At 39.5% G+C, this 27316-nt stretch overlaps 1 protein-coding gene across 1 annotated transcript; it reads right to left on the bottom strand.

The window, feature by feature from the left end:
- MGST3 (microsomal glutathione S-transferase 3) lies at positions 1-26955 on the bottom strand. The gene is made up of 6 exons (XM_001363645.4): positions 26452-26955; positions 7973-8096; positions 3159-3232; positions 1858-1915; positions 744-816; positions 1-253 (listed from the first exon to the last, which is right to left on the bottom strand). Exons 2-6 carry the CDS (start codon positions 8087-8089, stop codon positions 117-119), a joined length of 459 nt encoding a protein of 152 aa, XP_001363682.1. The 5' UTR covers positions 8090-8096; positions 26452-26955; the 3' UTR covers positions 1-116.
- Between the last annotated feature and the right edge of the window lie 361 nt (positions 26956-27316).

Here is a 27316-nt window from a genome sequence, read left to right as displayed (position 1 = left end):
TTGTAGATGAGGCTAATGCCAAATAGATTTATTGTATATAGAAAAAGAAAAAAAGCACACTTGAAATGTTAAAGGTTTATCATCCAAAAGAAGGACATAGTTAAGCCTTTGTTGCTTCAATGACAACTCCTAGGTCCGTGGCCCAGACCTTGGTTAACCCAACCAAGATGTTGGAAAGCAGAGTACACAGTTGTGCCCATCAGTCCTAGGAGAGCAAAGGAACCCACCAGGCCTCGATTCCGCTTGCTTGGGTCTATGAAAGAAGAAGAATAAGTTACCCAAGAGGTTTCAAGCCCTACCTTGGCACACACCCTAAAAAGTATCTTAGGGTTATCAGGCATTTGGTTTTCAGGAGGCTATCACAGAAAACCTGAATTGCAGCCTAAAGCTGCTATCAGTATTTAACATACTCTAGGGAAACAATATCATGAAACAGCACCTGATAAGACATGGTCAGAGTCCATGGCCCTGCTTCTTTGGAATAGACTTCTTTCTCCCATGCACTCTTGCTTTTACAACCAAGCTTACTTTTATTTTTTCCCCCAATTCTTGGCTTTGGATAAACTCATTCTAAGCAACTTTTAACTTTAAAATGCTTTAAATCATTGATTTAAAATTCAGCCCTCCCCCCCATTCCCATCCTCATCCCTATTAAAGCCATGCTCAAATGCAAGAAGATTGAGTGGTTTTCCCATTAAGAGAACAAACTGCATAAGGATACGTGCTCATATAAATATACTCACCTCCTGAATAGTAGCCATAAGCATAAAGTACACGTCCAATTATCCAGGCAAGTCCCAAACCAGAAACTAAGCGCTAAAATGAAAGCAGACTATTTTTTAGCATCGTAAAGAACGAACATTAGGCTTAATGTCTACATTTGGCAGTTTTTACAAAGTTTTACCTTTTAGCATTTGGTATATTTATATACTTTGGGTATATGATTAAATATCTTCCCTGAAAAGTTGGGCAGCTAGGTGGTGCCATAGTGCAAGGAGCACTGGTCCTAGAATCATAAAGACGACTTCAAATTTAGCCTCATATAATTAGACTTTAGAGTTAGACCTCGGGCAAATCACTTAATCTCTTGTGTGCCTCAGTTTCTCCATTTGTATAATAGGGATAATAGTATCTAGCTTCCAAAATTATTGTGAGGACCAAATGAGAGACTATTTGTAAAGTTCTTAGTCCTTTACACTGTACTTAGCATATACTACCTGGCACACAGTAGGCACTTATGTTAGCTGCCATTGTTTATTATTATTATTATCATCTCAGTTTTTCTAGCCCCCCCCACCCAATACTGTATTGAAAACAGAATTCAGATTTGCTATTATGCTATGGATCCTGGAAAACATGAGTGAAGGTTGGGGTGATGGCAGGGAAAGAGGTGATTTAAATGGGGCAGAGTTAACTTGTAGAATGGGTCAGGTGGGCTGGTTATACCAAAGGCAAAATTAATCAGTTTAGACAACTTCTTAGGCAATATCAATTTTTTCTATCGGGAGAACGAAGGATTCAGACTTCATGCTTCCTTGTCATTTCACTTGTGTATGGTGTCATTCTTTCTGCCTTAGTCATGTATCCACTTGGTGCTTATCTTCACCTACAATATGACAGATTGATCTAACTGTGCATAGCTTTTTCTATATTGCTTTCCAGAGGGCTAAAGATGAATGAAGCTCCTAACTCAGAGGGGAGAATGAGGCGTGGATGTCTGGATGTGACCAATGTGGGAACTTGTTGTGCTGGTCTGTGCAAAACTCTATTTGTTATTTTTTAAATTGTTCAATTAGGAGAGGGCAGAAGGGTACAGAGACAATACATTTGTAGGAATAAAAAGAAAATACTACTTACAGGATGGTAAATGCCTCCAACTGCTAGAAAGAACAAGTAGGAAGGGTACACTTCCAATCTGAAATCGAGACAAATCAAGATGAATTCTACTTCAGAAATGAGTCTTGTTTAACAAGTTTTCAGTGGTAGAACATCTTGACCTAGCTCTCTCTCTTTCCCTTTTAACTCTTGGCTTTTGAGAGACTCATCATAAGCAAGTTGTAACCTTAAAATATTTTAGATCACTGATCTAAATCCCGGTCTAGTATATCCTCCCACTTCCTGTCGCCACTCTCATCCCCATTAAAGCCATGCTCAACTGAAAGAAGACTGACTGGGTTATCCATTAAGGAAACAAAATGCATATAGGTTGCAAGGGAAGGATTAAGCCACTGGCAGCCACCCAGGAGGGTCAGAGATCATGCTTTCCCTCTTGCTTTGTAGGGAATCAAAGTCTACTCACAGTATGTTAAGAAGGTGCAATACAAATTTATATTGAGAAAAACTTCAGGAATCTTTTTCTTTTTTTTTTTTAAACCCTTACCCTCCATCTTGGAGTCAATACTGTGTATTGGTTCCAAGGCAGAAGAGTGGTAAGGGCTAGGCAGTGGGGGTTAAGTGACTTGCCCAGGGTCACAAGCTAGGAAGTGTCTGAGGCCAGATTTGAACCCAGGATCTTCCATATCTGGGCCTGACTCTCAATCCACTGAGTCATCTAGCTGTCCCCTGCCTTTTTTTTTCTAAAAGAAAATGTTTATTGCTGCATCCTTCCTCTCCCCCATCCCACATCACAGCACTCTCCAATAAATACATGCCCATAATACCCCTCCTTACACATATCAAAAAGTTAAGTAGAACTTCCTCATACAGCAACTGTGACTGATAAAGTGCCTTTATATAGTCTACCACCTCCCTGCTGTCATGCCTAAACTATGCTCCAATCTGAGTCCTTTGAAACCAACAATGGTCACTGTTTTTGATCCCCAGGAATAATTCTCACCAGAGTCCCTATGTCTAACTAGAAATGATCACTGCAATAGTGTTCCTCTTACTTAGCACAGAGAGATCATGGTTTGCAAAGAAATCAGAGGGCACAAGCAAATCTTATTATACACACTGATTTCCACATTTTTGACACATATCCTCCTTATCGAACCTGCTAGCACTTGCGGTCCATTAGCATAACCCTAGAGATCCCACGATCTCAGAAGGAAACTTTAGAATAGGAGGCAGAACACACAGGACTTCAGAAATTTCTCTGATTGCAGGGGATGCAGGAACAGAAACCGGGGGCCATGCCCAAATGTTAGACTCATACTTACGTATTCTGGTGGGCTCGCTGAATGCAGTTAAAAACATGCCCGTTTTCAGGATCAGTACTGTACATGGTGGGATACTAAAATAAACACAGAGCACATGTTAGTATCAATATCACAGACTCACATAAAGTTTTATTTTTCTTTTTGTCCTGTTTGGGTTTACTTGTAATCTTATATGTATTGTGCTCTGTATATTGCCAAATTAAAACAAATTCATTCCATAGTTTTTGGGGCAAATGCAAACATATCTACAAGCAAATGCTTTTCACTTATTTTTTGATAATTTTGACACAGGACTTTTACTAAAAAATCCCCCTCATTGACCACACACACATACACACACATGCACACACACACACGTACACAATTGTTAACAGGGTCACATAATTTAGTACACACTTTCTAAGGTATTCCTGTTATCAAAAGTAATTCCTGGAATTCATCTCCTCTTCATCTCCAGCAATTTGGATACTTTGACTACTTCAAGGCTCGGTTCAAGTTCTTATATTTGAAGCTTTTCCTGAGGCAGCCCCCTTCCCCACCTCCAATTACTGTATAGAGATATGTTGTTTTCTGATAGAATGTAACTACGTTGAGGGCAGAGACATTTATTTTTGTCTTTGTATCTTCAGCAAATTGATTGATTCAACCTTTGCTTACCATTGCAACCATTGTAAGCAAGGAAAACTCATTAATTTTTGAGGGAGAGCAAATCTGCTTAATGTTAGCCATATAGAAACACAGCTTTAGGTCAGTGCTATCATTAGAGAAAGGGGGAGTGGTTGGTAAAAGCAATTCAATGCTGGCAAATAGCATGGTTTTTAAATGACATAATATAGCCTTAGATTCCAGATAGCATTAAGGACTAACCATTCATCAGATATTTTTTGTACAAAGTATTGTTCTAGGCTTTGACAAGGACATAAAGAAAATGACAGTCATAGATTCTCTGGAGTTTATAGTCTAAGAGAGTTTACAGTCTAAGAGACTACCAGCCAGGGAACCAAGGTAGGAGGCAATAGCTATTGTCCTGGCGAAAGGTAATAAGGGCCTGAAATTGGGTGGAGCAAAATCTTGGGGAAGTTATAGGCAAAGAAATCAAGGACATAAGTGATGGCATTAGCTCTGGAAAGGAAGGAGATCTTCTGAGACAGAAGGAAAAGAAAAGAGAATGGGGGGGGGGTGGGAATGAGAGAGGACAGGAACTGGAAGAGCTGAAGTCTAATGGTGCTGATCACTTTCCTAAAGTAGGAGGTGTTACCATTCATAGAGAAGAGCATGGAGTTAAGGACTTGAGAATAGAAATCTCTCTCTCTCTCTCTCTCTCTCTCTCTCTCTCTCTCTCTCTCATAGTTATGTGTTATACCAGAGGGACTCTTCCCTAACATACAAGAGCTTCCATTGCTTCACAACAACCCTATACTGAATTTTTTTGGGGGGAAGGCAAGAAATTTTTATTCCATATTCCATATCAAATAAAAGGAATATTTCCCATATGCCAAAGTAGAATGGAGAAAGATGGCTGTACACGAAGATATGAGTCTCTATTATATATGGCTTTGCTTTTGTCTAAATGTAATAAAATCTCCATCTATATTGCATTTTTAAATGTAAAGTATTCTATAAGGGAAGGTTTAAAAAGCTAAATGACACAGACAATCAAGAGGTTAAAGGTATAGCCTTGAGGTATAAATGTATGAAAGGGAAAAATAAAGCACAAGACCAAAGAGAAATCATTTTGAGTACTTTCATTTTTACCCTTAAATTTAAAAAAATACACAGAAAAGATATGACTTTCTTCAGAAAGATGGAAAATATCCAGCTTTGCTATACTTCTGTTCTTGGCTAAATGACTTAATCCATGTCCTTAAATTCCTGAGGACACTAAAACTGATCCCTTCAACTGGGGGGGGGGGTATCTGCCAGCACATGCTTCAGGTTTTTTTAAGTCCATGATAGATAGCATTATATGGGGGTGGACCTTGAACCTTAAGTCAGAAGGCCTCAGTTCAAATTCTAGCTCTGCTGTGTATTAGCTGAGTAACAATATCAAAATCCTTTTCTCTGCAAAATGGGACAAAATACTTGTGGTGCTCATCTCACAGGATTATGGTGAGGGAAATGATGAAAAATGAGTCATTCAAAAACAGCTGTAGATTTAGATCAGGAATGGGATCTTGGTGGTCACCTCACCTCAGAAATTATCACCAACAGGTAGTAAGGGCCAGTGATAGATTAGAATGTGAGTTGGACTGGAGCCAGTACCCCGAGGCAAGACTTGTGTTCCATGATCTTGCCATAGCTTCTTGTCCCACTTCCTCCTTTAGCTCCTGTTTTTTTTTTTTTTTTAATAAACTTTCTGTACCCATAATCCCATTGTGGAGACAGAATTTAGGAAACACAACTTTGATTTCCATTTTCTAGTTTCTGCTCAGGACTTCATCAGTAAAATCTTTCAGCCTCTCAGAGGTGTCAAGAGGCCTACAACCCCACTAACTCTATAAATGGACATTATCACTCTAATCAAGATGATAAGGGGAAGGAAAGAGAGGGTTATCTCTGTTTGGAAGTTTTTTCCTTCTATAAACTGACCAAACTCAATGATGCTACATTCCCTAATACTCAAGAGGCACTACTACCATTTGTCAAACAAATGAAGCACCATTAAAAAGTGAATTTAGTGACTAACTTTGTAGCTGCCTGAATAAACTGGTTACAATGTTTATAGATTACTTATAAGGTTAATATGTTTCATTAACAAAGTAACCTAAATACATAAAGAAAATGCTAAATAATTCATTTGAGGGTAAAGTATCTCCATCCTCTCCCAAAAGTCTTAGTCTAATTTAAGACTTAAGGCTTTTAGAACACCCTATCATCATGTACTTCCAAGATTTCAGAATATACATCACTAGCAAAGCCTAGAAAACTGTGTTAGAGCAATTTTGTTGCTGCCCTCTGGTGTAATCTAGACCAGAGTCTGCTCTAACTAAACCTTAGAATGGATACTTAGTGTGCATCTTCCATGCATAATATGAATACATTTGCCAGAGAGAGAGACAGAGAAAAAATTTGCTAGACAGACATACAGAGAGAGACAGGGAGAGACAGAGACAGGGAGAGACAGAGACAGGGAGAGACAGAGACAGGGAGAGACAGAGACAGGGAGAGACAGAGGGAGAAAACGCATGGATGTGATACTACTCCTAGAACAATTTTAAGATGCTACTTGTTACTATGCTACTTATGGCTACAAATTCTTTCTCAGGGTAGGGTTGGCAGGGGAAGTTCATGCTGTCTTCTCCACCACACCCTTCTCCCTGGGCAGGCACTTTTGGAACTGGCTTCCATATAGTGATTAGAGTTAACTGGTCCACAATTCCTTCCAATTCAAAGCTGACTCACTGAGGCTAGCTAGCTTTCCCTGTTAGTCAGAAATTCCCTATTTTAAATTCTTGAAGCAAAGTCAACATACTCAGCTTGGGAGTGGGGGTGGGCAGAATTCTGTCCAGTTTCTATTCTTTTGTTAGGAACTGTTTGAGGAATGCTGGGCTCTAGACATTGCTAAGTCCCGTGGTGCGATAAATGGTAAGGGAGAAAACAGCAGTTCTTCTAGGGAGACTGAAAACTAATGCTGAGAATAGTTCATATTTATGACATGCTTTATAGCTTATAAAATGCTTTCCTCCAAAGAAGAGATATAAAAAGTTACTTCTCTCTGTTCCCCTCACTGCCAAAACATTTGCTTGGCTTTGCTGAAAAAATTTCCCCCCTTTTCTTTAAAAATTAGGTTTTTTTCAGTTTTTATTTTTGGCAAGGGATGGCTCTCTGAAAGTAAAGGGGGCATGATATAGGGGAAGCCTGGGCCCTAAAGAAACAAAAAGATATCAATAAAAAAGGTTAAAAACAAAACATTTGCCCGACAACAACCTTGTAGCTAGTGCTAATATTATTCCTTCCCCCACCTTGTTTTCTCCATTTCCCATTTTCCCACCCCACCCCCACCTTAGGGACAGAAAAACAAGTCCAGAGATTAACCTAATGACATCCAGCTGGCAAGTGTCAGAGCTAGGACTGGAACTGGTTTTTCTAACTCCAGGTCCAGTGCTCTAAAATATCAGCTTGGATATCTAGTTATCCTGGTAAAGGATCCATTCCAGACTTGGCATCATTTCCAAACTTGGGCTGACATTTAGTTTCACTGATTCATATGCCATTATTCCAGAACAACTTAATGAAGCCATTTTCTGGTTAGGGTGTCAAAGTCGGGCACCCAGCACTATCCCTACCATATGAAGGCACTTAATAAATGCCTGTTGATTTATTGACTGCAGAACTGTGAATCATATTTTAAAAATATATTTGACTTTGAGTCTTGCTAACTGCAGGGCCATAAAAATAAAGCAATAGAGTCATAATATTTTAAATAAATCTTGTGTAGGTTTATTTAAAATTATCTAGAATATTATCTAGAAAATTATCTAGATTATTATCTAGAAGAGAGCTCATTTTTAGAAATGAGAATACAAGAAATTAAATTACTTTCTCAGGGTCATATAGTTTAAGAGGCAGAACTGAGATTTGAACTCAGGGCCTCCATCACACATCATAATATCTGATTCCTTCCAAATGGCAGATAAACATTCAATCCTATCTTGGGGTAGCTAAATGTTTCAGCCTTCCTTTTTTTCCCCCATCACCATATCCAACAGTAACATGTCCTTGCAGAAGTTATCACCTACCTCCCACCCTCCCTCTTTGAGAGCCAGAGGCTCTCTTTCACCTGTAAAAAGGATCAATTGATACCCTTCACTTACCTCTACCTTGTACTTCTTACGGGCTTTGCCAACATTGATGGCAAGGTGAGTGACCAATATGAAACTGGCAGCCCCAGTGAGAACAACAAAACCATATTCCTTTGAGAGGACTGCCATGTTGGCACTGTTGGAGAAAGAAGCACAGCATTAGGATGCAAAGGGTAACAGTTCTGTTCTCTGTGTAGGTGGAAGAGGCATTGGGGAGGGATAAAAGAGCCTGTACTTGTTCTGTGACTTTTATTGGAATTGCCTGGGAGTGCTGAAATATCAAGAGACTTGCCCAGGGCCACATAGCCAAGATGCCTGAGACTACAACCCAGGTCTTCCTCCGATTTTGATTCGCTATGCACCGTGTACTATTGCCTTTCCCTTATTTTACTAATGAGGCCGAGACAACTTAAATGACATCATATAATGTGTGTAATGATTCCTTGAGGTGGTATGTTATACCCCTACCAAAATGGATGGTGGGCACTTCAAAGAGAACGCTGGATTTGGTGTCAGAAGACCCAATTCAAATTCTGCTTCAGGTACTAATTCTGTGACCCTGGACAAGTTATTTTACCTTTATCTGCCTCAGTTTCCTTATCTATAAGATACAAATAAAAGTAGCACCTATAGGGTTGTTGTTGGGACCAAAAAAGAGAACAGGTATAAAGTAATTTGCGAATGGAGATATAAATTCTACTTATGACTTATCGACTTCCAAAAGGTCACAGATTGTGTTTCTCCTCTCCCAGTGCTTAGTGTAACAATCTGCACCTAGTAAGCACTTTATAAATGACTATTGGTTATGTCTTATTTTTTTAACTCTCACCTTCTGTCTTAGAATCAATATTAAGTATTGGTTCCAAGGTAGATGAATGGTAAGGGCTAGGCAATGGGGGTTAAGTGACTTGCCTAGGGTCACACAGCTAGGAAGTGTCTGCTAGATCTGAATCCAGGACTTCCCATCTCCAGGCTTGGCTCTCTCTCCACTGAGCCATCAAATTGCTCCTATGTGATGGGACTCTAACTTGAAGGGACTAGGCAAACCAAAATGCAGGTTCTCCTAAGTTTCTTGCTGACCATACATGAAAGAGGCAGAAGGAAACGTTCAGATACTCATGAAATTTTCCCAGGATTGGAAATGATAAGATCCAGAAAAAGTCAGAAAAACCTGGCTTTTCATGAAGGCAGAAGGGCTTTGTGGGGGGTTGTTTGGACAGAGGTTCACCTGGATTGTATCTTACACAGAAACTCAGCCAGAAAAGCTCAGCTTCTAAATCATTAAACAAAACGCAGAAGGCTCTGCCTGCCCTGCCCCCAACTGGTGGCCAGATGCCAGCAGGGCCCAAGCCTGGCAGTGCTGCCCTACCATGACTCTGCAACTAGCAGCTAAAGCTATCAGAGGCCTCCTCAGCAAGGCCCAGAGACGGAAGAGATAAGGTATCTGGCCCCTTCCCAGCAAGCTTTTTGATAGATTCCAAAGTTTAGAAAATAAGTTAGAGAATAACAAGATAATTAGTGTGGCAGTTATTAACATAATAGCATCAGGTCAAATTTTTATGGCACTTTGAAGTTCCAAAGGCAGAATTTGCTTATGCACACATACACGTGCACACATACAAATATATTAATCAATTTTATTTAGAGAAGGAGGAAGAGGGCAACAAGAAGGGAGAGAGAAGGACAGGAGTACAAGGACGGAGAGATACAGACATTTCCCTCTATGCATAATTATCTCCTTTTAATGATCAGAACAGCCCACATGTTATCTTCCCATCTTAAAAATGAAGACAGGTTCAGAGTCATTTCTCAACTTCACACAGATGGTAAGCAATGGAGTCAAGACTCAAATTCAGTTCTGATTCCAAGTTTGACTAGCAACAAATATCACATTACAAATGACGTTACTGAAGAGTCCCTACATGCCCGTCTCCCCCCAAAACGATGCCCTATAGGCAAAATTGTTCCAGTTTTTCTACACACATCCTTTGAGTTATTCCTTTGCCTAGATGTAAGTTTGCAAATGAACAATATAATCACATTCTAAGTCACATTATCTAATTCTAACAATTCTTAAGTGGCCACCATGTGCAACACACCATGTTAAGCAGGCCACATCGTGTAGTGGATACAAAGCTAGACTTGGACTTAAATTAACCTGGGCTCAAATCTGTCTTATTTACTAGCCATGGGACCCTTGGCACGCCACTTAACCTCTTGAGCCTCAATTTCCTCATTTATAAAATAGAAAAATGAAAAAGAACCTTCTCTCAAGAACCTTAGATTCCTCTGGGGGTTTAGAATATGTACAATTATAATACACAAAAACCAAGGCAGGCAAGAATACTAATTAGAGTAGGGGAAGTCAGATAGAATAAGTAGCAAGGTTAGGTTAGCCTTAAAGGCAGACAAGGAGAGGTAGAAGTATGGGAGGATTACAGTTACAGACATTTTCAATGGCTTTAACAAATGCATAGAATTGGGGCTGCTAGGTGGTAGGTAGAAAGAGTGCCATGGCCTGGAGTTGGGAGGGTTTAGGTTCAAATCTTGCCTCAGATACCTTCTAAATGTCTGCTCCTGGGCAAATCATTTAACCAGGATTGCCTTAGCCCTTTCTGCTTTTGCCTGTCTTCATACTAAGACAGAAGGTAAGGGTTTTTAGACAATAATAACAAAAACAAAACAAAAAACCAAATGCATAATGTTGGGAGGCAAGAGTAGAGTGCAGGAAAAGAATGGCTCATAGTCCAGTTTGTCTGGAATACAATTTATTAAGGAGAAAAGTATGAAATAAATTCTGGGATGGTAAAATCATAGGATTAGAGTTGGAAGGGACCTGAGAGTTCATTTAGCCCAACCTTTTACAGAAGGGAAACTGAGGAGGTTAAAAGATTCACTCAAGATCACACACAGGCAGGGGGTGTTGGAGGCTAGATGTGACCTTAGTTACTGGGTCTGAATTCAGGGCTCTTTCCATACTGCATTGTGTCTAAGTGAAAACTAAATTGTTGGACCCTTAAATACTATGCTAAAACATTTGCATTTTAGCCTAAAGACAATATAGGATCCTTAAAGGTTTCTAAGCATGGGGGTGACATGGTTCTAAGGAATATTATTTTGGTGACAGTGTGGAGAACAATTTGAGGATGGAACACTACTGGGAAGAAAACAACAGAAGACTTTAATCCATAATCAACTTTAACCAACTTGAAATCCCCATATAACCCATAGAAAAGTAGTCTGAAGAACAAAAGGGTGCAAATTTGCTGACTTTATTTTTTAAACACATGATAGGAGTTGGGAAGGCAAGTACTCTTAGAATAGGCATTGGATACTCAGGAAATCTCTGTACAAATGTCACTAGTTGATTTCCACTAGTTCGATATTTACTTGGGTTAATAAGTCCCTTTTTAAAATGCTAATGGTTTTTTTGGAAGGAACAAAAGTCACAACACTGCATGAATTATTCAACCTTTCTTAATGGGAGCTGGGTTGGGAATTTTGATTGGAAAAAGTAAAGGAGGCAGGAATAACTTTAAAGCAGAACGAACACACACGCACACACATACACACACACCAACTGGTAAAAGAGGTGGGTTTGGTGAGCAGAGGGCAATCTGAAAGAACTTATCAGACATATAAGGCAAGCACTGCAGAAACAAAGACAAAACCCCAAATCATCCCTGTGCTCAATGAGCTTCTATTCTATTAAACAGTTGGAAGTCAGGCACAAAATATAAAAAGCTAGATGGCAAAAAGACAAACCTTGCCTAGTCAACTGGTGATGGTAGTTGTGCTAAGCACCCCATCAAAAAGAAAAATCCCCCTGCTATGACTGTAAGATCCAGGGCATTATAGATAGCAGGATATAGGGAACTGCTGGTTTACCTAGACCATTCAAGGTGAACTGCAGGAATTATTCCCATTGAGAATGTTTTTAAATATCTGGAAGATTAAAAGTATCCATGGTTACTGAGAAAAAATAGCTGAGAATAAAGGACACACTGTAGTAATTGACATCAAATCTACCTTGTTTAAAAGTATTTCTAGCATCTCTGAATTAGCTGGAATAGCTATTCCCTCCACAGACACAGCAGGTCCTCTGAGTCTCAGTGGGTAGTCAACATGATTTATTGCAGTTGGAAGAAAGGTCAGCTCTCTAATTATGAGCCTTTCTGAGCTTAGCTAGGTTTAGCCACAGAACCAATCACTGGGCCTATATGAGAAGACTCCCCAACTGAGAGGCAACCAGCATTTATTATGTACAAGGCACTGTTCAAAGAGTTCCAGATATGAAACAGTCCCTCGCTTCAAGAAGTTCACTTGCTCCATCGGCATTGTCCTTATAAACTCACAGTCATCTATGTGCTAGCAGGAGTAAACAGAGTTAAGTTTTTGTGGAGTCTACCAACACTTTTAAAAGATACATGGTTAGTAGAGAAATGGTGAGGGATGATGGGAAACAAACAAAAACCTCATGCATTGCACAGTTTACTCAGGGTTTAAATTAACCTGATCACTATTTGCTAACTTCTTACCCCTTGGCATTCACAACCACTCCTTAGAGAGTACTCATCAGAGAGTAAATAGATATATCTTAGAGCCAAACAACTTGGGTTTGAGTAGTTGATAAAACAAAGTGACAAAGTTACTTCCTTTGGGTGTAAAATAATAGTCTTTCCTTTTCCTGGGTGTATCATGAATTTTGCCATTTTTGGGTGGCTTTTTATTAGTCATAGGATTAGGACTTGTTTTAGGACAGGGACTTTGTCCTTTGGTTTTTCTTTTTTTTTTTTAATTTAAATTGAATGTTTAAAAGGAGGGTGTTTTACTTCATTTCTTTGCAATTTCTACCTAATGTTTCTAAAGCTGTCCTTTGAAAAGTAGAAGAAATCAAATGCCTTTTTGACATGAAGGCCCTTCAACTATTTGAATATAGGTTTAATATTACTCCTCTCCCTATCTCCAGTCTTTTCTTCAGGCTAAATATCTCTAGGTTCCTTTAACTGAGCCTTATATCATTTATCATTCTGGTTGCCCTCTAGCTTATCAATGTTCTTAAAATGTGACACGCCAAATTGAATCTAATACTATCTATAGATATAGTCTGGACCCCAGACTGAACCTAATACTATCTATAGACGTAATCTGGCTAGGGAAAAGTGCAACAAGATTATTACCTCCTTATTCCTTATGTTTCTTTTCATGGAACCCCACATTGCATTAGCTTGACTGGATCTCCTTGAACACTACTGATTCATTTTGAATTTTCAGCCCACAAATTCTACCACCCCTGATCTTCCTCCCTATCCCTAAACTGTCTAACCATACTTTCCTATCTTATACTTAAGATTTTTTAAACATAGTAAGTGAATGCTTTTATATTCATCTCTATTAAACTTGTCTTGCTTCAGCCCAATATCAAAATACTTTTGGATATTGACATCCAGTGTATCTAGATATTCTTACAAATGTATATCATCCACACATTTGATAAGCAGATTACCTATATCCTTAATGAGATCATTGATAAGAACGAACAGCATAAAGTCTAGTACAGTTCCCAATAATATTCCCCTAGAAATCTTCCAAGTTGACATCCAATTAAAGACTTCTTTGGAGCTGACTCTCTAACTAGTTCTGAATTTATCTAGTATTCTGTAGCCCATCTTATTTCATCTAGTGCACAGCAGCATAAGATTTTGTTAGTAAATTCTAGTATGACTATAACATTCCTATACTTTTCCAGCTTAGGAGCTCTGCCAACAAAGTTTATTAGTCTGGAGGGATCTAGTTAGGTTGAAGGCATTCTGATTCTTTGGGAACATTACTTTCCCTCCTAGATATTCATTAACCATTCCTTTAATAATAGTCTATGGGGCAGCTGGGTAGCTCAGTGGATTGAGAATCAGGACTAGAAATGGGAGGTCCTAGGTTCAAATGTGACCTCAGACACTTCCTAGCTATGTGATCTTGGGCAAGTCAATTAAATCCCATTGCCTAGCCCTTACTGCTCTTCTGCCTTAGAATCAAAACACAGTATTGATTCTAAGATGGAAGGTAAGGATTTTTTCTTAAAAATTATACTCAGAATTTTGTCAGGTATCAAATAAGTTCATTGACATACTTTTCAGATTCTATTTTTATTCTTTTTATGGAAAAATTAATAAACATTTGTCCTTGATCAAGAGTAGTACCTTTCCCATACATAAAAATCTTTGCTGATTGTGATGATCTTTGAATCACAACTGTTAAATACCATGATGCACTTAGGAAAAGAAAATCTTTGGACAGACTTTAGTAATTAAGAGCCAATTAAGCAGAAGAGGGTTAAGTAATGAGAATCCTAAAGAAGTAGAGATATTAATAAATCTCCTTAAATAATTTTCCTAAATTTCTACATTAGCTGTTTTTCTTCTTCCTACCTATTCTCTTACCCATCCATTAAGGCCCACTTTCAGTCTCATTTCTCATAATCCTGATTCCCTCAGTCCAAATTGATCTCTACCTCCTCTGAATTCCTTCATTATCTGCCTATTACCCATTTGGCACAGCAAAGATTCAAGGAAAGTAAATAAACAATAAATGCAAATAATAATAAATGCCTGTTTTCTCTATAACTATACAAATTCCTTGAGGGCAGGATCTCTGTTCCTTATACTTCTTTGTATCCCACTCCATGCTTTGTATTCAGAAGATACTCTATTTGAAGAGAAGACAGCTATTGATACAAAGGTCAAGTTTCAGCCAAAGGGAAAGATTTTTAATCAGGTCTAAAATAAGATGGGTAAAGCCTGGACTTTGCCTTTTCTACTTTGAATATTCCCCAGTAGTTGGCAAAGAGGAGAAACCTTCTGAGCTAGGATGGGTGAAGCTAATCACAATAATTCTGCTAAAAGTTATTTATTTTTTTTTTTTGCAAACGCTTGGATTGGCCAGCCCTTCCCAAAGTACACTTGTCAGTTACTTCTTGCTTAACTGGGGTGAGGGATGCTCAAGAAAATAACTTTATACTATTAGTGAGTCACAGGGTCACAGATTTAGAATTTAAAGGGATCTTAGAGATTATTCAATCCTCTCATTTTATAAATGAGAAGACAGGAATCTAGAAAAGTTAAGTACTAGTCCAAGGTCATTCTTAGTTAGTAGAGTTGAGATTTGAACCTGGGGACCCTGACTCAAAGTCCCTGACTCTTTGCTTTGAAGAATTTGTAGTTTCAAAGGTATTCATATTCCATTAATACAAATCACATGCCCTCTATTTCTTATCATAAGAAACAATAATTCCCCCCATAAGAAAAGGGATAAAGTAGTTTATACAGTCTCTTGAAAGCAAAATACGTAGTTTCCGAACTGTCCTCCTTCATGATCATAGTGATGAATCAAGTTCAATTTTTCAACAAAACACCCATTCCCCATTCCCCATGCCTCAGAGTCCAAGAAGACTCAAGTTTAGATCTTGCTTCTGACCCACATTGGTTTTGTGATTTTGGCCAAATCATTCCACCTTTCAGGGGTCTAGGTGACTTTCATTGGTAAAGGGAGTTTCCTAGATTAATGTAATCACACCTCCATTCCCTATCCCTACTTTCAAAACAATACAATTAGGAAGTAGTTCAGTGGTAATAACTGGTTATTATTACAAAATTTAAAATGTCCAATTTGGAGATCCAAAAATGAAATATTTTTATTCTCCAATCTTGCTGGCTAAAGCTTTATTCAGTGAGACTGAACCCTATCAGAAATAGCAAAGTGGATGAGGCTAACCTGTTTTAGTTGGCAGTGCACTGCCAAAGTGAGGGGAACTGGGATTGAAGTCTGAATTCAAGTTCTGTTTCCTTCTGTCCCACAGGATGCTTTTCAATTATATTCTGTACATTCATACTAACTAGCTCCAGTCCAACAAAAATAGACTATCACTTCTGGTATCAACTCAAGACTTTTTACCTTTTAAAGCAAGCTCCTGATTCTGTTTGCTCTGGTGCTTCAATTCATTTAGTGGCTCTTGAATAAAAATGAAACAAAACCCAAAACAAAGGAAACCAGTCTGTGTGTGATTTTGTTGTTCATTTGCTTTCAGTATTGTCTGACTCTTCCCTACTCTATTGGGGTTTTCTTGGCAAAGATACTGGAGTGGTTTGGCATTTCCTTCCCCAGTTCATTTTATAGATGAAGAAAAGAAGGCAAACAGGGTTAAGTGACTTGCCCAGGGATGACTAGACTGGGAAGTATTTGAGGCTAGATTTGAAATCAGGTCTTCCTAACTCTAGGCCTGGCACTCTTTCTACTTCACCACCTAGCTGCTGCTGTGTGATCAGTGGGCTAAAATATCCAAAATGATTTGTGCTTTGAGTAAGAATCTATATGTGAACACATGAATATGAATATGAAAGTTTGCCCTTTTCTAGACTGAATCACACCTGAGATCAAAATCAGAATGAGAGATGATGCAGAATAGCATGGTGGCTAAGGGTTATAGAGGAAAACATTTTTATGTGTTGGAGTTGGGATTAAAATTGGTCTCACTCTCCCATTCAACTGTCCATGCCTACCCTGGGATCCCCTAGATCAACAATACAATATGGCTTGGAAAAATGTTTTCTCAGGAGAATGGGCTTAGAATATGTGGGTACAGCTTTAATCTAAAGTTAGAACTTGGCTAACCTGCTTATAAACAAGATGGAACAAGTGAGCCTGGAAACATTAATTAGAGAGCAATGGTCTATGGACTGGGCCAAACAGAACCTAGACAGTGGAAGAATAGTTTCTTAAGATCACGAATCTTCTAAAAAATAGGAAAGGTGTAACTATAAATTCATAGTTATATGCTACCTGAAGCCCCTGAGGAGGAAATCTTTTGGGTCCAGCTCAGGAAATGTCTCCCTTTTCCTGAGCTAGAAAAATGGATTAGATTACAAAATGGTACAGCTATTCAGGTAAACAGAGCAAAAGGGTAGTCAGATTGGACCAAAAGGATAAAATATTAGCAGAATTAAGTCAAGTCTGAATAGAGTAGTGTTCCTCAAATTAAAATATACTGCTCTCTATAAAATGTAAACCAGCCACAGCAACTTTCAGTGGCTGAGATTGAGGGACAAATTGGGCATCAAGTTTGTAAAGTAAGTAGTTAGTAGTTTGTGACAGGACAGTATCCTAGGGACAATTTTCTGCTGGGGTTTTGGGAACCTTATTTAAAATATTTGGAGAGCTAGATCTTGGAAAATAATGAGCTAGACTGGTGTTTTAACATCAGTGGGGTCATCAAGATAGAAAAAATTAGATTAGACAAGCAAAAAGGAAATAGCCAAGAAAGCCAGTGGGTTGAAAAGTCTTTGAGAACCAGGGATATTTTAGGTATTCCTTCATTGGTCACAGATTCTTCTAGTTGGAAGAAACCAGAAAGGGCATCACTTAGGCTATCTTCCTCTGATAGGTGAGGAAACTAAGTCACAAGAAGCTGATTGTCTCAACATCACACTACTTGATGGCAGAAGTAGGAAAAGAACCTGATATTTTGGGCTCAGTTCACTTGTTACTTCTGGAAACTTTGTTACTTCAGAACCTTTTTCATTAGATCTATTCAGTTTTTGCTTGTTTGGCTGGTAGCCAATATTTTGAAAAGTTGAAGTACTCCTGACATTGTTAGAAGAATACTACAATTAGGTGGTGTGCTGGATAGAGCACTGGGCTTGGAGTCAGGAAGACTGGAATTCATTTCTAGTCTCATACATTTGCTAGCTGTGACCCTCAGCATGTCACTTGTCTGCCTCAGTTTCCTTAGTTATAAAATGGGGATAATAATAGCACCCACCTCATAGGATTGTGAGGCTTAAATGAGATATTTGCAAATGGCACTTGGCACATAGTATGTGCTATCTAAGTGCTTATTCTCCTCTAAGAGTTGGGTTTTGACTATAGTAGTTTTGTGGGGTGGCCTCAGTTAGTTATACCAATAAACATCAGAGGTATGATAACTTGATCTGGCCTTCAGAACCGCATATTTAAAATGAAAAACTATCCTCTAAAGCCAGGGGAGGAGGATCATTTTAGATGATCCCCCAAAGGGACCATATGCTATCATTTTATTTTATTTTATTTTTAAAACCCTTACCTTCTATCTTGTAATCAATACTGTGTATTGGTTCCAAGGTAGAAGAGTGGTAAGGTCTAGGCAATGGGGGTTAAGTGACTTGCTCAGGGTCACACAGCTGGAAAGTATCTGAGGTCAGATTTGAACCTAGGATCTCCCGTCCCTAGGCCTGGCTCTTCATATGCTTTCATTTTAAATTGTGATTATTATAAAATCTTAAAAGCATAAGAGTAAGGAGTACTGGAGTACCTATTGTAGAAAGACAATATCTGAGCTTTAGATGAAATGCAGGATTCCTCTCTTCATTAAAAAAAAAACAACCTTTACTTTCTGTTTTTGAATGAATGCTATCATTCTAAAGTGAAAGACTGGTAAGGGGTTAGGCAATTAGGGTTAGTTGACTTGCCCAGGGTCACACAACTAGGAAGTATTTGAGGCCAGATTTGGAATCCAGGTGCCCTGGATTCCAGGCTTAGGACTCTATCCACCATACCACCTTGCTGCCCCCTTCATTTTTAGCTCAGTTTTAGAATATGTTTTAGCTAAAGAACTTTCTTTAATCATTTCATTCACTGGTGAAAGTTCTTTAAAACTTTACTGACATCATCTAACCTTTTCTCCAGTTGCATGCTTCTGGACCCACTCTTATCTATTGAGACAGAAGTTCATTCTATTGTATCAGGGCTAAACTAACAGTATTTCTGAATTATACTTAAGTGAACTTAACTGGGTGTGGCATCCTCCTTCACTCTTTAAATTGCTGCCTTACACCATAGCCAGTTTCCTAACACCAAATCCCACTGAACAAAACTTATACTGCAAATTGGTTAAAAAAACAACACCACAGACATAAAAACAGAACTCTTCTCCCCTCTATCTCCAGTACCCAGGCCAGGCTTCATTCTTCAGAAGGAATATCAAAGATCATAAGGCATATATCTAAGGTCTAATACAATAACTACTTAAAAACCTCATCATTTATTTAGTTTTTTTAAATTAAGAAAGCAATCACTTTTATTAAGCTGTAGTGTGTTGCATATAGTGAATTCAGGTCAAAACATGCATTAAACACCTGCTAAAGCATGGCATTGCAGTAAGGTCTGGTGCCAAAAATGCTAGTCCCTGCCTTCAGGGAGATTATGTTACTTGGGGGATAGGTGGAAGTGGGCTGAAGGAGGAGTGGGAAGAGAATATATAACACATTCACATAAGTAAATGACAAGGGAATGAAACTGCCACAAGCCATTAAGGCTAGTTTCAAAAGAATTAAAATTGTCATAAATTTTCTAGTGCCCCAAATTTGATTCTCGACACCAGCAAAGAGTACCAGGGAAGGTGCCTCTCTAAGAGTGGGCTATTTCCAATTCTCTTCTCACTCTTAGATCTCAACCCAGCTGGGAGAGCAGGCCACCAGGCAGTGAGATTTGAGTCTCCGATCTCTAGCACTTCACTGGAATACAACCAGAGTGCAGGAGGTGCTGCTTGTGAAAGCCTGGAGTAAACATGGAATTTGTCTGTTTTTAAGTAAGCATAGCTGGAATTCCAGCTCTCAGAATGAAAGATCAACAGGAATGCTCTTTAATACATTAAAAAAAATTAACACCCACGAGAGGCAACATGGCATAATAGAAATGGAACTGGCCTAAGATCTTTGAAATCTCGAGTTCCAATCTCATCTCTGACATGCTCTATGAGCTGGGAAAGTCACTTAATATTTCACTGCACTAGGCAACTTGCAAGGACTGTAGATTACAAAGAAGATGCCAAACGACTACATTCGTAGAAGGAATTTTCTCATTTCAACTCATTTAAGTCTATACTATATATAATAATAATGAAACCACAAGTCCAGAGTCCATCCCTTCCCATGACTTTGATATGAAACTTTTCCAAGTCTAGGCATGTTAAGTCTAATTTACCATTTTATAGAAATACTGCCAATAAAGAAGACAATCAGCCAATGTATTGCTTTCCTCTTGCAGAAAGAAGAGAAAGATGAATCATCACTAGACTGTTCATAAATTGTCTAGTGCTTAGTTATACAGGACAAGCTCTCAAAGCAGTAAAAATGAGCTCTGTTAAGGTCAGAACAAGGATGTTACCTGTTCCCTTGTCTCTGGATCCAGACTTTGGTGCAAAGAGGTATTAAAACATAATCTCAAATGAAACTGAATTTCCTCTACTTTGGGAAAAGAATCTTAAAAAAAAAAAACCTAGATCAAGAGCAATGAACATAAACTCTAAATCTCCTACTTTGAATTATGAAAAGAAAAAAGACATAAAAACCACATATTCATAACTCCAAAGCCAGCTCTTCCAGATGGACAGACTTCCTGGTAAATACTTGCCCTCCCAAGGTCATGTTGAACCCTGTCCATTATTCCATGTTTGTCTGAAGTTCAGAGTCTTCCTTTGGCTCTTCAGTAATATAATTTGGGGAGTAAGCACTGCTTTCTAGGGACTAGTTTGTTTTACAAATGGCAATATACTAAATGGGCAGGGATGGGAAAGAGTGAGGCTAGAGTTAATTTTTCCAAATCTTACAACAATTGAGCAATAGTATAATTGGAAAGTGCTAAATTTGGAGGTGGGAGATAGGCTTATTTTCTAGATCTGATACTTATTAACTCTGTGACTGTGAGCATGTCACTATTTCTGAGTCTGTCTTCTCATTGTGAAGTGGGGTCTATTTCATCTTCCTCATAATCCTGAGGGCTAATTTCATTATAAATCAACATTATAAATATTAAAGGTTAGTTATCATTATTGATACTAATAAAAGTACATCATCTTGCTTTGATATATCAAAATGCCCCAGCATTTTACATATGGGTGCATATATATATATATATATATATATATATATATATGATATAGGCAGTGTGTATATATATGTGTGTGCATACACATAGACAAATCTGGCCTCAGACACTTCCTAGCTGTGTGACCCTGGGCAAGTCACTTGATCCCCATTGCCTAGCCCTTACCACTCTTTGGCCCTGGAACCAACACTCAGAATTGATTCTAAGACAGAAGGTAAGGGTGCTAAAATTTTTAAATTACTTAAACTTGTCTCCTCTGGGAAGCCTTCCTTCAGTAATCTGATTTCCCTCTGATCATCCTTTCTATGAGTCATTCATTCTCCACATCACATACATAGCTGAATAAGTCCTAAGTTGTTGCACGTTTACTATTTCCCACTAGATTGGTTAGCTCCTAAGGTTATTTTAAGAGACTTCCCCAAACTTAAGTGGACTGTACACAGATGTCCAAGAAGTAGTTAATTAGCTGAAGAACTGATGTTGATTTCAGATTGAGATTTCCGGCCATATGGAATTTCTCTGGGGAAAAAAAAGCTTGGAAAGACTGAACAGTGAACTTTCACCTTTAATAAGTTAATACTATACTTGGACTCTATATTCTAACATGAGAGTAGGAGTCATAGGAAGGAGAATGACCCCTAATTTCACCAGTTTTCAGAATGGGTAGGTTTTTTTTTATCATGTTTGGTGTGTGACCAGTAGTATCAACAACATATATATGGGGGTGACTCAGTAGATTTGAGAGCCAGGCCTAGAGATGGGAGGTCCTAGGTTCCAATCTGGCCTCAGACACTTCTTAGTTGTGTGACCCTGGGCAAATCACTTGACCCCCATTGCCTAGTCCTTACCACTCTTCTGCCTTGGAACCAGTACAAATTGGTTCCAAAGTATTGGTTCCAAGACAGAAGGTAAAGGGTTAAAAAAAAAAAAAGTAAAACCATGGCAGTCTCCTTATTAATTTTTTTGCCTCCTGATAGTCCATGAACTTAAATTCCAAATCAGAGAAAGGAGATTTTAATTTATATTTAAGATACAGAAGAGGAAAATGCTGGAAAAAAATTCATACTTTCAGCTGTCTCTCCCCATCTCCCCCCCCCCCCAGAAATGCTGGCAGCCTATAGCTGATTCTCAAGAGCCTGCAGCACCACTGGCTAGACTCCAGCATCACATGGGCCATGTTTAGTTCCAATGTGAATAAATCTCTGCACATCTTTATTTAAAATTTAATCATAGGCACACCCTAACCTACAGAGAAAATATTGCTTTTTTATAATTCTCCAAATGGAGTTTTTTATTTGGGGGATAGTAGTTTGAGAACCAAGCCTAGAAATAGTATTGCTTCTAAGGTGAAAGGTAAGGGTTTTAAAAAATATAATTGGGAAATGTTTAACAAAATAAGTCAACATATAATAAAACATAATGTTAATCTGTGGTTTTTGAAATCAATATGATGCCTATGAGGATCGTAATCCCTGTTTTAATCTGAGTTTGACACCACTGCCCTAGTGGAATGGGAAGTCAAGGACCTTGCCCAGGGATACAAAATTAGGAGGTATCAGGGCAGATAATCCTATATCTTCTCGAATTTAAGCCCAGCCCTTTCCCCATTTAACCACACTTCTTCAAACTCACATAAACTATTAATGGAGGGGTGCAGCTGGGTGGCTCAGTGGATTGAGAGCTAAGCCTAGAGATGGGGGGTCCTAGGTTCCAATCTGGCCTCAGATTCTTCCCAGCTGTGTGACCCTGGGCAAGTCATTTGACCCCCATTGCCTCGCCCTTACCACTCTTCTGCCTTGGAGCCAATATACAGTATTGACTCCAAGACAGAAGGTAAGGGTTTAAAAAAAAATAAACTATTAATGGAGAAGGAACAATGGCAGATATAACCCCAAACAGGATTTTGAGAAAATAATTTACAATTGCTTTATAAAAAAACCAACCAACCCTTATCTTCTGTCTTAGAAGCAATACTAAATATTGGCCACAAGGCAGAAGAGTGGCAAGGGCTAGGCAATTTGGGTCCAGTACCTCGAGTAAAGTCACACAGCTAGGAGGAGATGTCTGAGGCCAAATTTGAAACAAGGACCTTCAATCTCCAAGCCTGGCTCTCTATCCACAGGAGCTTCTGTATAATTGCTTTTGAAATGCATCTCCCCTCCCCCCTCAACCCCCAATGCTTACTTTCCTAATTATATTTTGGATAATGAAATATTTATATTAGTTTGATTCCAAAAACATATAAGCTAGGCAGTGGGAGAAATCAAATAGGCAAGAATAATAGAAAATGAGCCCAAAGCAGGCTAGAATCAAATAATCTACCCAGAAATACTTCACCTGAAGATGATAAGTTGATGGTTAAAATGCTTAAGTAGTAAAGGATGTTACAAACTTGAATGGTAGGATTGTAGAGATTGTGGAAGGCAGTAAAATTTGAAAAGACTGAAAAGAAAGGAAGGGACCAAGTTAGGAAAAACTGTAAATGACAGAGTTTATCTTTGATCATGGAATCGAATGAGGAGTGACAAGGACAGACTTCTGATTTTGCAAAATCATTTTGGAGAAAGGATTGGAGAGGGTAGAATTCAGGCAAGGAACCTAATCCAAAGGCTATTCCAATGATCCAGGCAAGAAGTGATGAGTGTTTGAACTGGATTGGTAGCTGTGTAACTAGAGAGATAGGAATATATGTAAAAGTAAATGTAGTAGGTAGAACTAGGTGGTTCAGTGGACAGGAGATAAGAGGACTTGGGTCCACATCTGGTCTCAGATACTGCCTAGCTGTGTGACCCAGGGCAAATCATTTAATTCCTATTGCCTAACCCTTGCTGCTCTTCTGTCTTAGAATTAAGAAGGAAGAAAATGTTCCTTTATGTCAGGGCAGCTAAGTGGCTCAGTGAATTGAGAACCAGGCCTGGAGATGGTAGGGCCTCGGTTCACATCTGGCTTCAGACACTGCCTAGCTGTATAACCCTAGGCAAGTCACTTGACCCCAGTTGCCTAGCCCTTTCCACTCTTCTGCATTGGAACTGATACTTAGGATCACTAATCTTAAAACAAAATAAATATAGTAAAGACAAGATCTGGTAACTGGTTGCCTGGAAGACTAGGAGGAAGGTGTTACCCTCAATAGTTATAGGAAGTTGGGGAAGAAAAGAAGGTTCTGGGAGACATGATGAATTTTTTTTTTTGGACATAGTGATTTTAAGATCACTAAAATAATATCCCAGGCAAAATGTCCAATATTAGATATGTATATTTGGAAAGCTTCTGCATAGAAATAATTAAACCTAAGGGAGCTATTGAGAGCACAAATAGACAAGTAAAGCAGAAAAAAAGGCAAGAGGGGCCAGGGTAAAGCCTTTGTTGACATTTTTATGGTATACAAAAAAGATGAAAACCCAGAAGGCTGATGTAACATCATAAAAGCCCTGAGAATTCCATTGGGGGTTATGACCAATATTGTCAAATGCTGCAGAGAGAAAAGAAATAGTTAAAAGATAATTGACAACTTTCATGTGAGCAATCTCAGCTGAATGATGAGGCTGCAGTTTATTTAGAAAAGAGGAAGTTGAGGCATCATGTATAGGTGATGTTTTACCCTTTTATATTGGTGGTTGTGTGGAGAATAGACCCAAAGCAAAGACATTAATTAGTAAGCCATTACAATAGTCTAGGTGAGAGATGACAAAAGCCTGAGCTAAGGTGGTGATCCTGTGGGTAGAAAGGCAATCAAAAGATCATTTGATTTTAAGACCTACTCAGTATATCAAACACTCTGGCCTTGACAACTAAAGAGGACCTTTAAAGGATCTTTAAAAACTCTGCCATGATTGATATTGTTATTATTATAAAGGAACATTATTGTGTCAGAATGAAAGTAACTTTATTTTTCTCCAAAGGGTGAAAGTATCCTAATTAATTGCCTTCGTAGGAGTGGAATGCTTTACCCAAGGTCACACAGGTAAGAACTAGGACATGGATCCAGATTTTATGACTTCAAGTCAGGGTTTTTTCCAAAACACTTCAATTGACTTTCAGTTTCATCTTTAAAATCCATTTAAATCTATCCAGTGCTGACCTTATCCAACTCAATCAAGATCTTAAAAGTACAGCAAAACCATATCCCTTTCAGATGCTGCAGTGTACTGGGCCCAATAACCTTGAGTATCCTCCATTAGCTGCAGGTTGCATGTGATTAGCAATTTTCCCAAGAGCAGTCTCCTGCCTACAGGAGAGAACTTCCAGAATACTTTAGAGAGCATCTGCTAATCCAGCTTTGAAAAGCTATTAATTTTTAGTCAGAGAATCTCTGTCCAAGACTGGTATGAATACAGGCGTCATTTAATCACTCCGTGTCTCAGTTTCCCCTTCTGTGAAAAAGGGAGAATTGGACTAAAGGATGCCTGGTTCTTTTATCTTTAAATCCTACGGTTCAACCTTACACCTTTCCTTCAAAGAAACCACAGTAATAAATGCTCTAGATACAAGTTAACTCCACGGAGGCAACCCGTGAAAATCACCAAATCCCATGTACTCTTCTCACTATCGATGCTTCTCCCTGAAGGGAAGAGGGTCACGATTTCCTCCTGCAGTCTTGTTCCCCAGAGTTTTGCATTTTCCTTTCGCTTTCCCCCACCCCTGGGGCTAATACGACGTAGCTAGTAAACTTCGGAGATCTAAAAGGAAGTTTAATTAAAGAGGGATGTTTGACACAGAAGCCACAACTTCAGAGAATGACTCAGGGAGAGCAGCCTTCAGCCATTCCTATGTCCCGCAGCCCCACCCTGGGGCCTCTAGGTCCCTCTGCGTCGTTCGTACTGGTACAACTCCTGAAAATCCAGATGCCAAGCGCTATTTTAAAGGTGCACGCCGTCCCCCGTGCCCCCTGCCCCACTACTCGCTTCCTGGCATCCTGGGGTTTTTTTTGCAGCTACTGCAGTCGGGAGCAAACCAACATCCACGTGCCAACAGAAATGGACAAATGTTTCCTCTAGGCAGAGGAAAAAGAGAGCCCCAATTCCCCAGGCGGTGCCCGGCTCCTAGCAACAACCCAGCCGCCCCCGCCCCTGTGTTCCCAGAAGGGACTCTTGCTGGCGGCATCCGGGGCGGCTGGCCTATCAGGCCAGTTTGGAAACCCCAATGTCATTTAAAGAGACCCGCGGCAGCCTTTGGCCCCTCCGCCGAGTAGTGCGCACTTTCAGTTTAGGGAGGCGTTGGGAAAGCTCTCCCAGAGAGGGGTGGTGCGTCCCAGATGTGCGCCCTACGAGGGGCAGCGTGAGAATCACCGAAGCAAGTAAGAAAGTCTTGACCTTGGCGTTCTCCCTGGGTTACTCAGTCTGTGACCCCGCTTTCTAACCCCCTATCCGCTATTCTGACAGGTTGGGGAGGAGAATGAGAAGGAGCGCAAAGAATCAGCTGTCTGAATTCGGAGAAAAGAGAGAGAGTCCTTAAACCCTAATCAGTAGCTCCAGGAGGCCGGGGTTCTAGTTAGGGTCCAGAGAAGGGGAAAGGGGAGAGTCAAAGCGAGAGGGTGAAATCGTACTCAGTTTTGCAGCCCCCCGCCCTCACCTACTTACCTAAATAGCTTCCCAACAGTGCTTGCTCGCAAGGCTATCGGAGTAGGTAGTGGAGCACCCAGGACAAACAGGCAGCAAAGAAAAAAAGGAGGAGGAGGAGGCTGTGCCCAGAGTGGACCACGCCCTCGGAGGAACCCCTCCTCTCCCTCGCCGTAGGCCACGCCCGTAGGCTCTTAGGCGGGGCTTAGAGGTCCAAGGATGGACGCTTGGGCAGTATTGGGACTGGAATCGCGGCAAACGTGGCCTGATACTTCTCTGCAATGCGACACCTCCATTTCCAGAGACTAACCCAAACTGGGTGGTCCTTTGTTCCTAGCCTTGACTCCACTAATAGTCGTTCCAGTCTCACAGCTGGCTTCCCCAGGAGCCGGGCAGTAGCGCCTAAGTAGTTTGGTCTCAGCAGAGCCACCGTAGCTCCGCTCTATCTTTTTAAAATTAATTAATTAATTAATTTTCTGGTCTGGAGAGCAGGGGAACTCTTCTCTGGCCTTTCCTCGCTCTTTCTGACTAGTGTGTATTGCGGAAACGCGGGCAGATTCCTTCGGCAGAAGCTTGGAAATTTGTGATGCGTTGCTGTGCATTGTTAAAAAAAAAAAAAAACCCAAACCAAAACAGTGTATTTTGGGGGATAGGCTGACTCTATTTGTATCACCAGTTAATATTTTTATTTATGCCCCCTCTTTTAAACACTAATATCCTCCTTAGTAGTAAAGACGAATTTGGGCAAAAATCCAACTAGCCTAGATCTCCACCTATATTGGCAAGAGGGAGGTGTATTTCCTCCTAAGAAGCTAACCCTTAATTTTGCCCTACCGGTTAGTAGGAAAATTCTGTATTTCACTAAGAATTTGAAGCAAGATTTAGC

This window comes from Monodelphis domestica, chromosome 2 (assembly GCF_027887165.1).
Source record: "Monodelphis domestica isolate mMonDom1 chromosome 2, mMonDom1.pri, whole genome shotgun sequence".
Classification (NCBI taxonomy): Eukaryota; Metazoa; Chordata; class Mammalia; order Didelphimorphia; family Didelphidae; genus Monodelphis; species Monodelphis domestica.
This window is presented reverse-complemented; position numbering and strand designations above follow the sequence as displayed.

Coding starts and splice junctions, on each gene's coding strand:
- MGST3 (XM_001363645.4), bottom strand. CDS start 8,089: ATGGCAGTCCTCTCAAAGGAATATGGTTTTGTTGTTCTCACTGGGGCT. Junction 3,233..7,972: donor GTAAGAAGTACAAGGTAGAG/GTAAGTGAAGGG, acceptor TGTTTATTTTAG/TATCCCACCATGTACAGTAC. Junction 817..1,857: donor TTGGAGGCATTTACCATCCT/GTAAGTAGTATT, acceptor CTTTCATTTTAG/CGCTTAGTTTCTGGTTTGGG.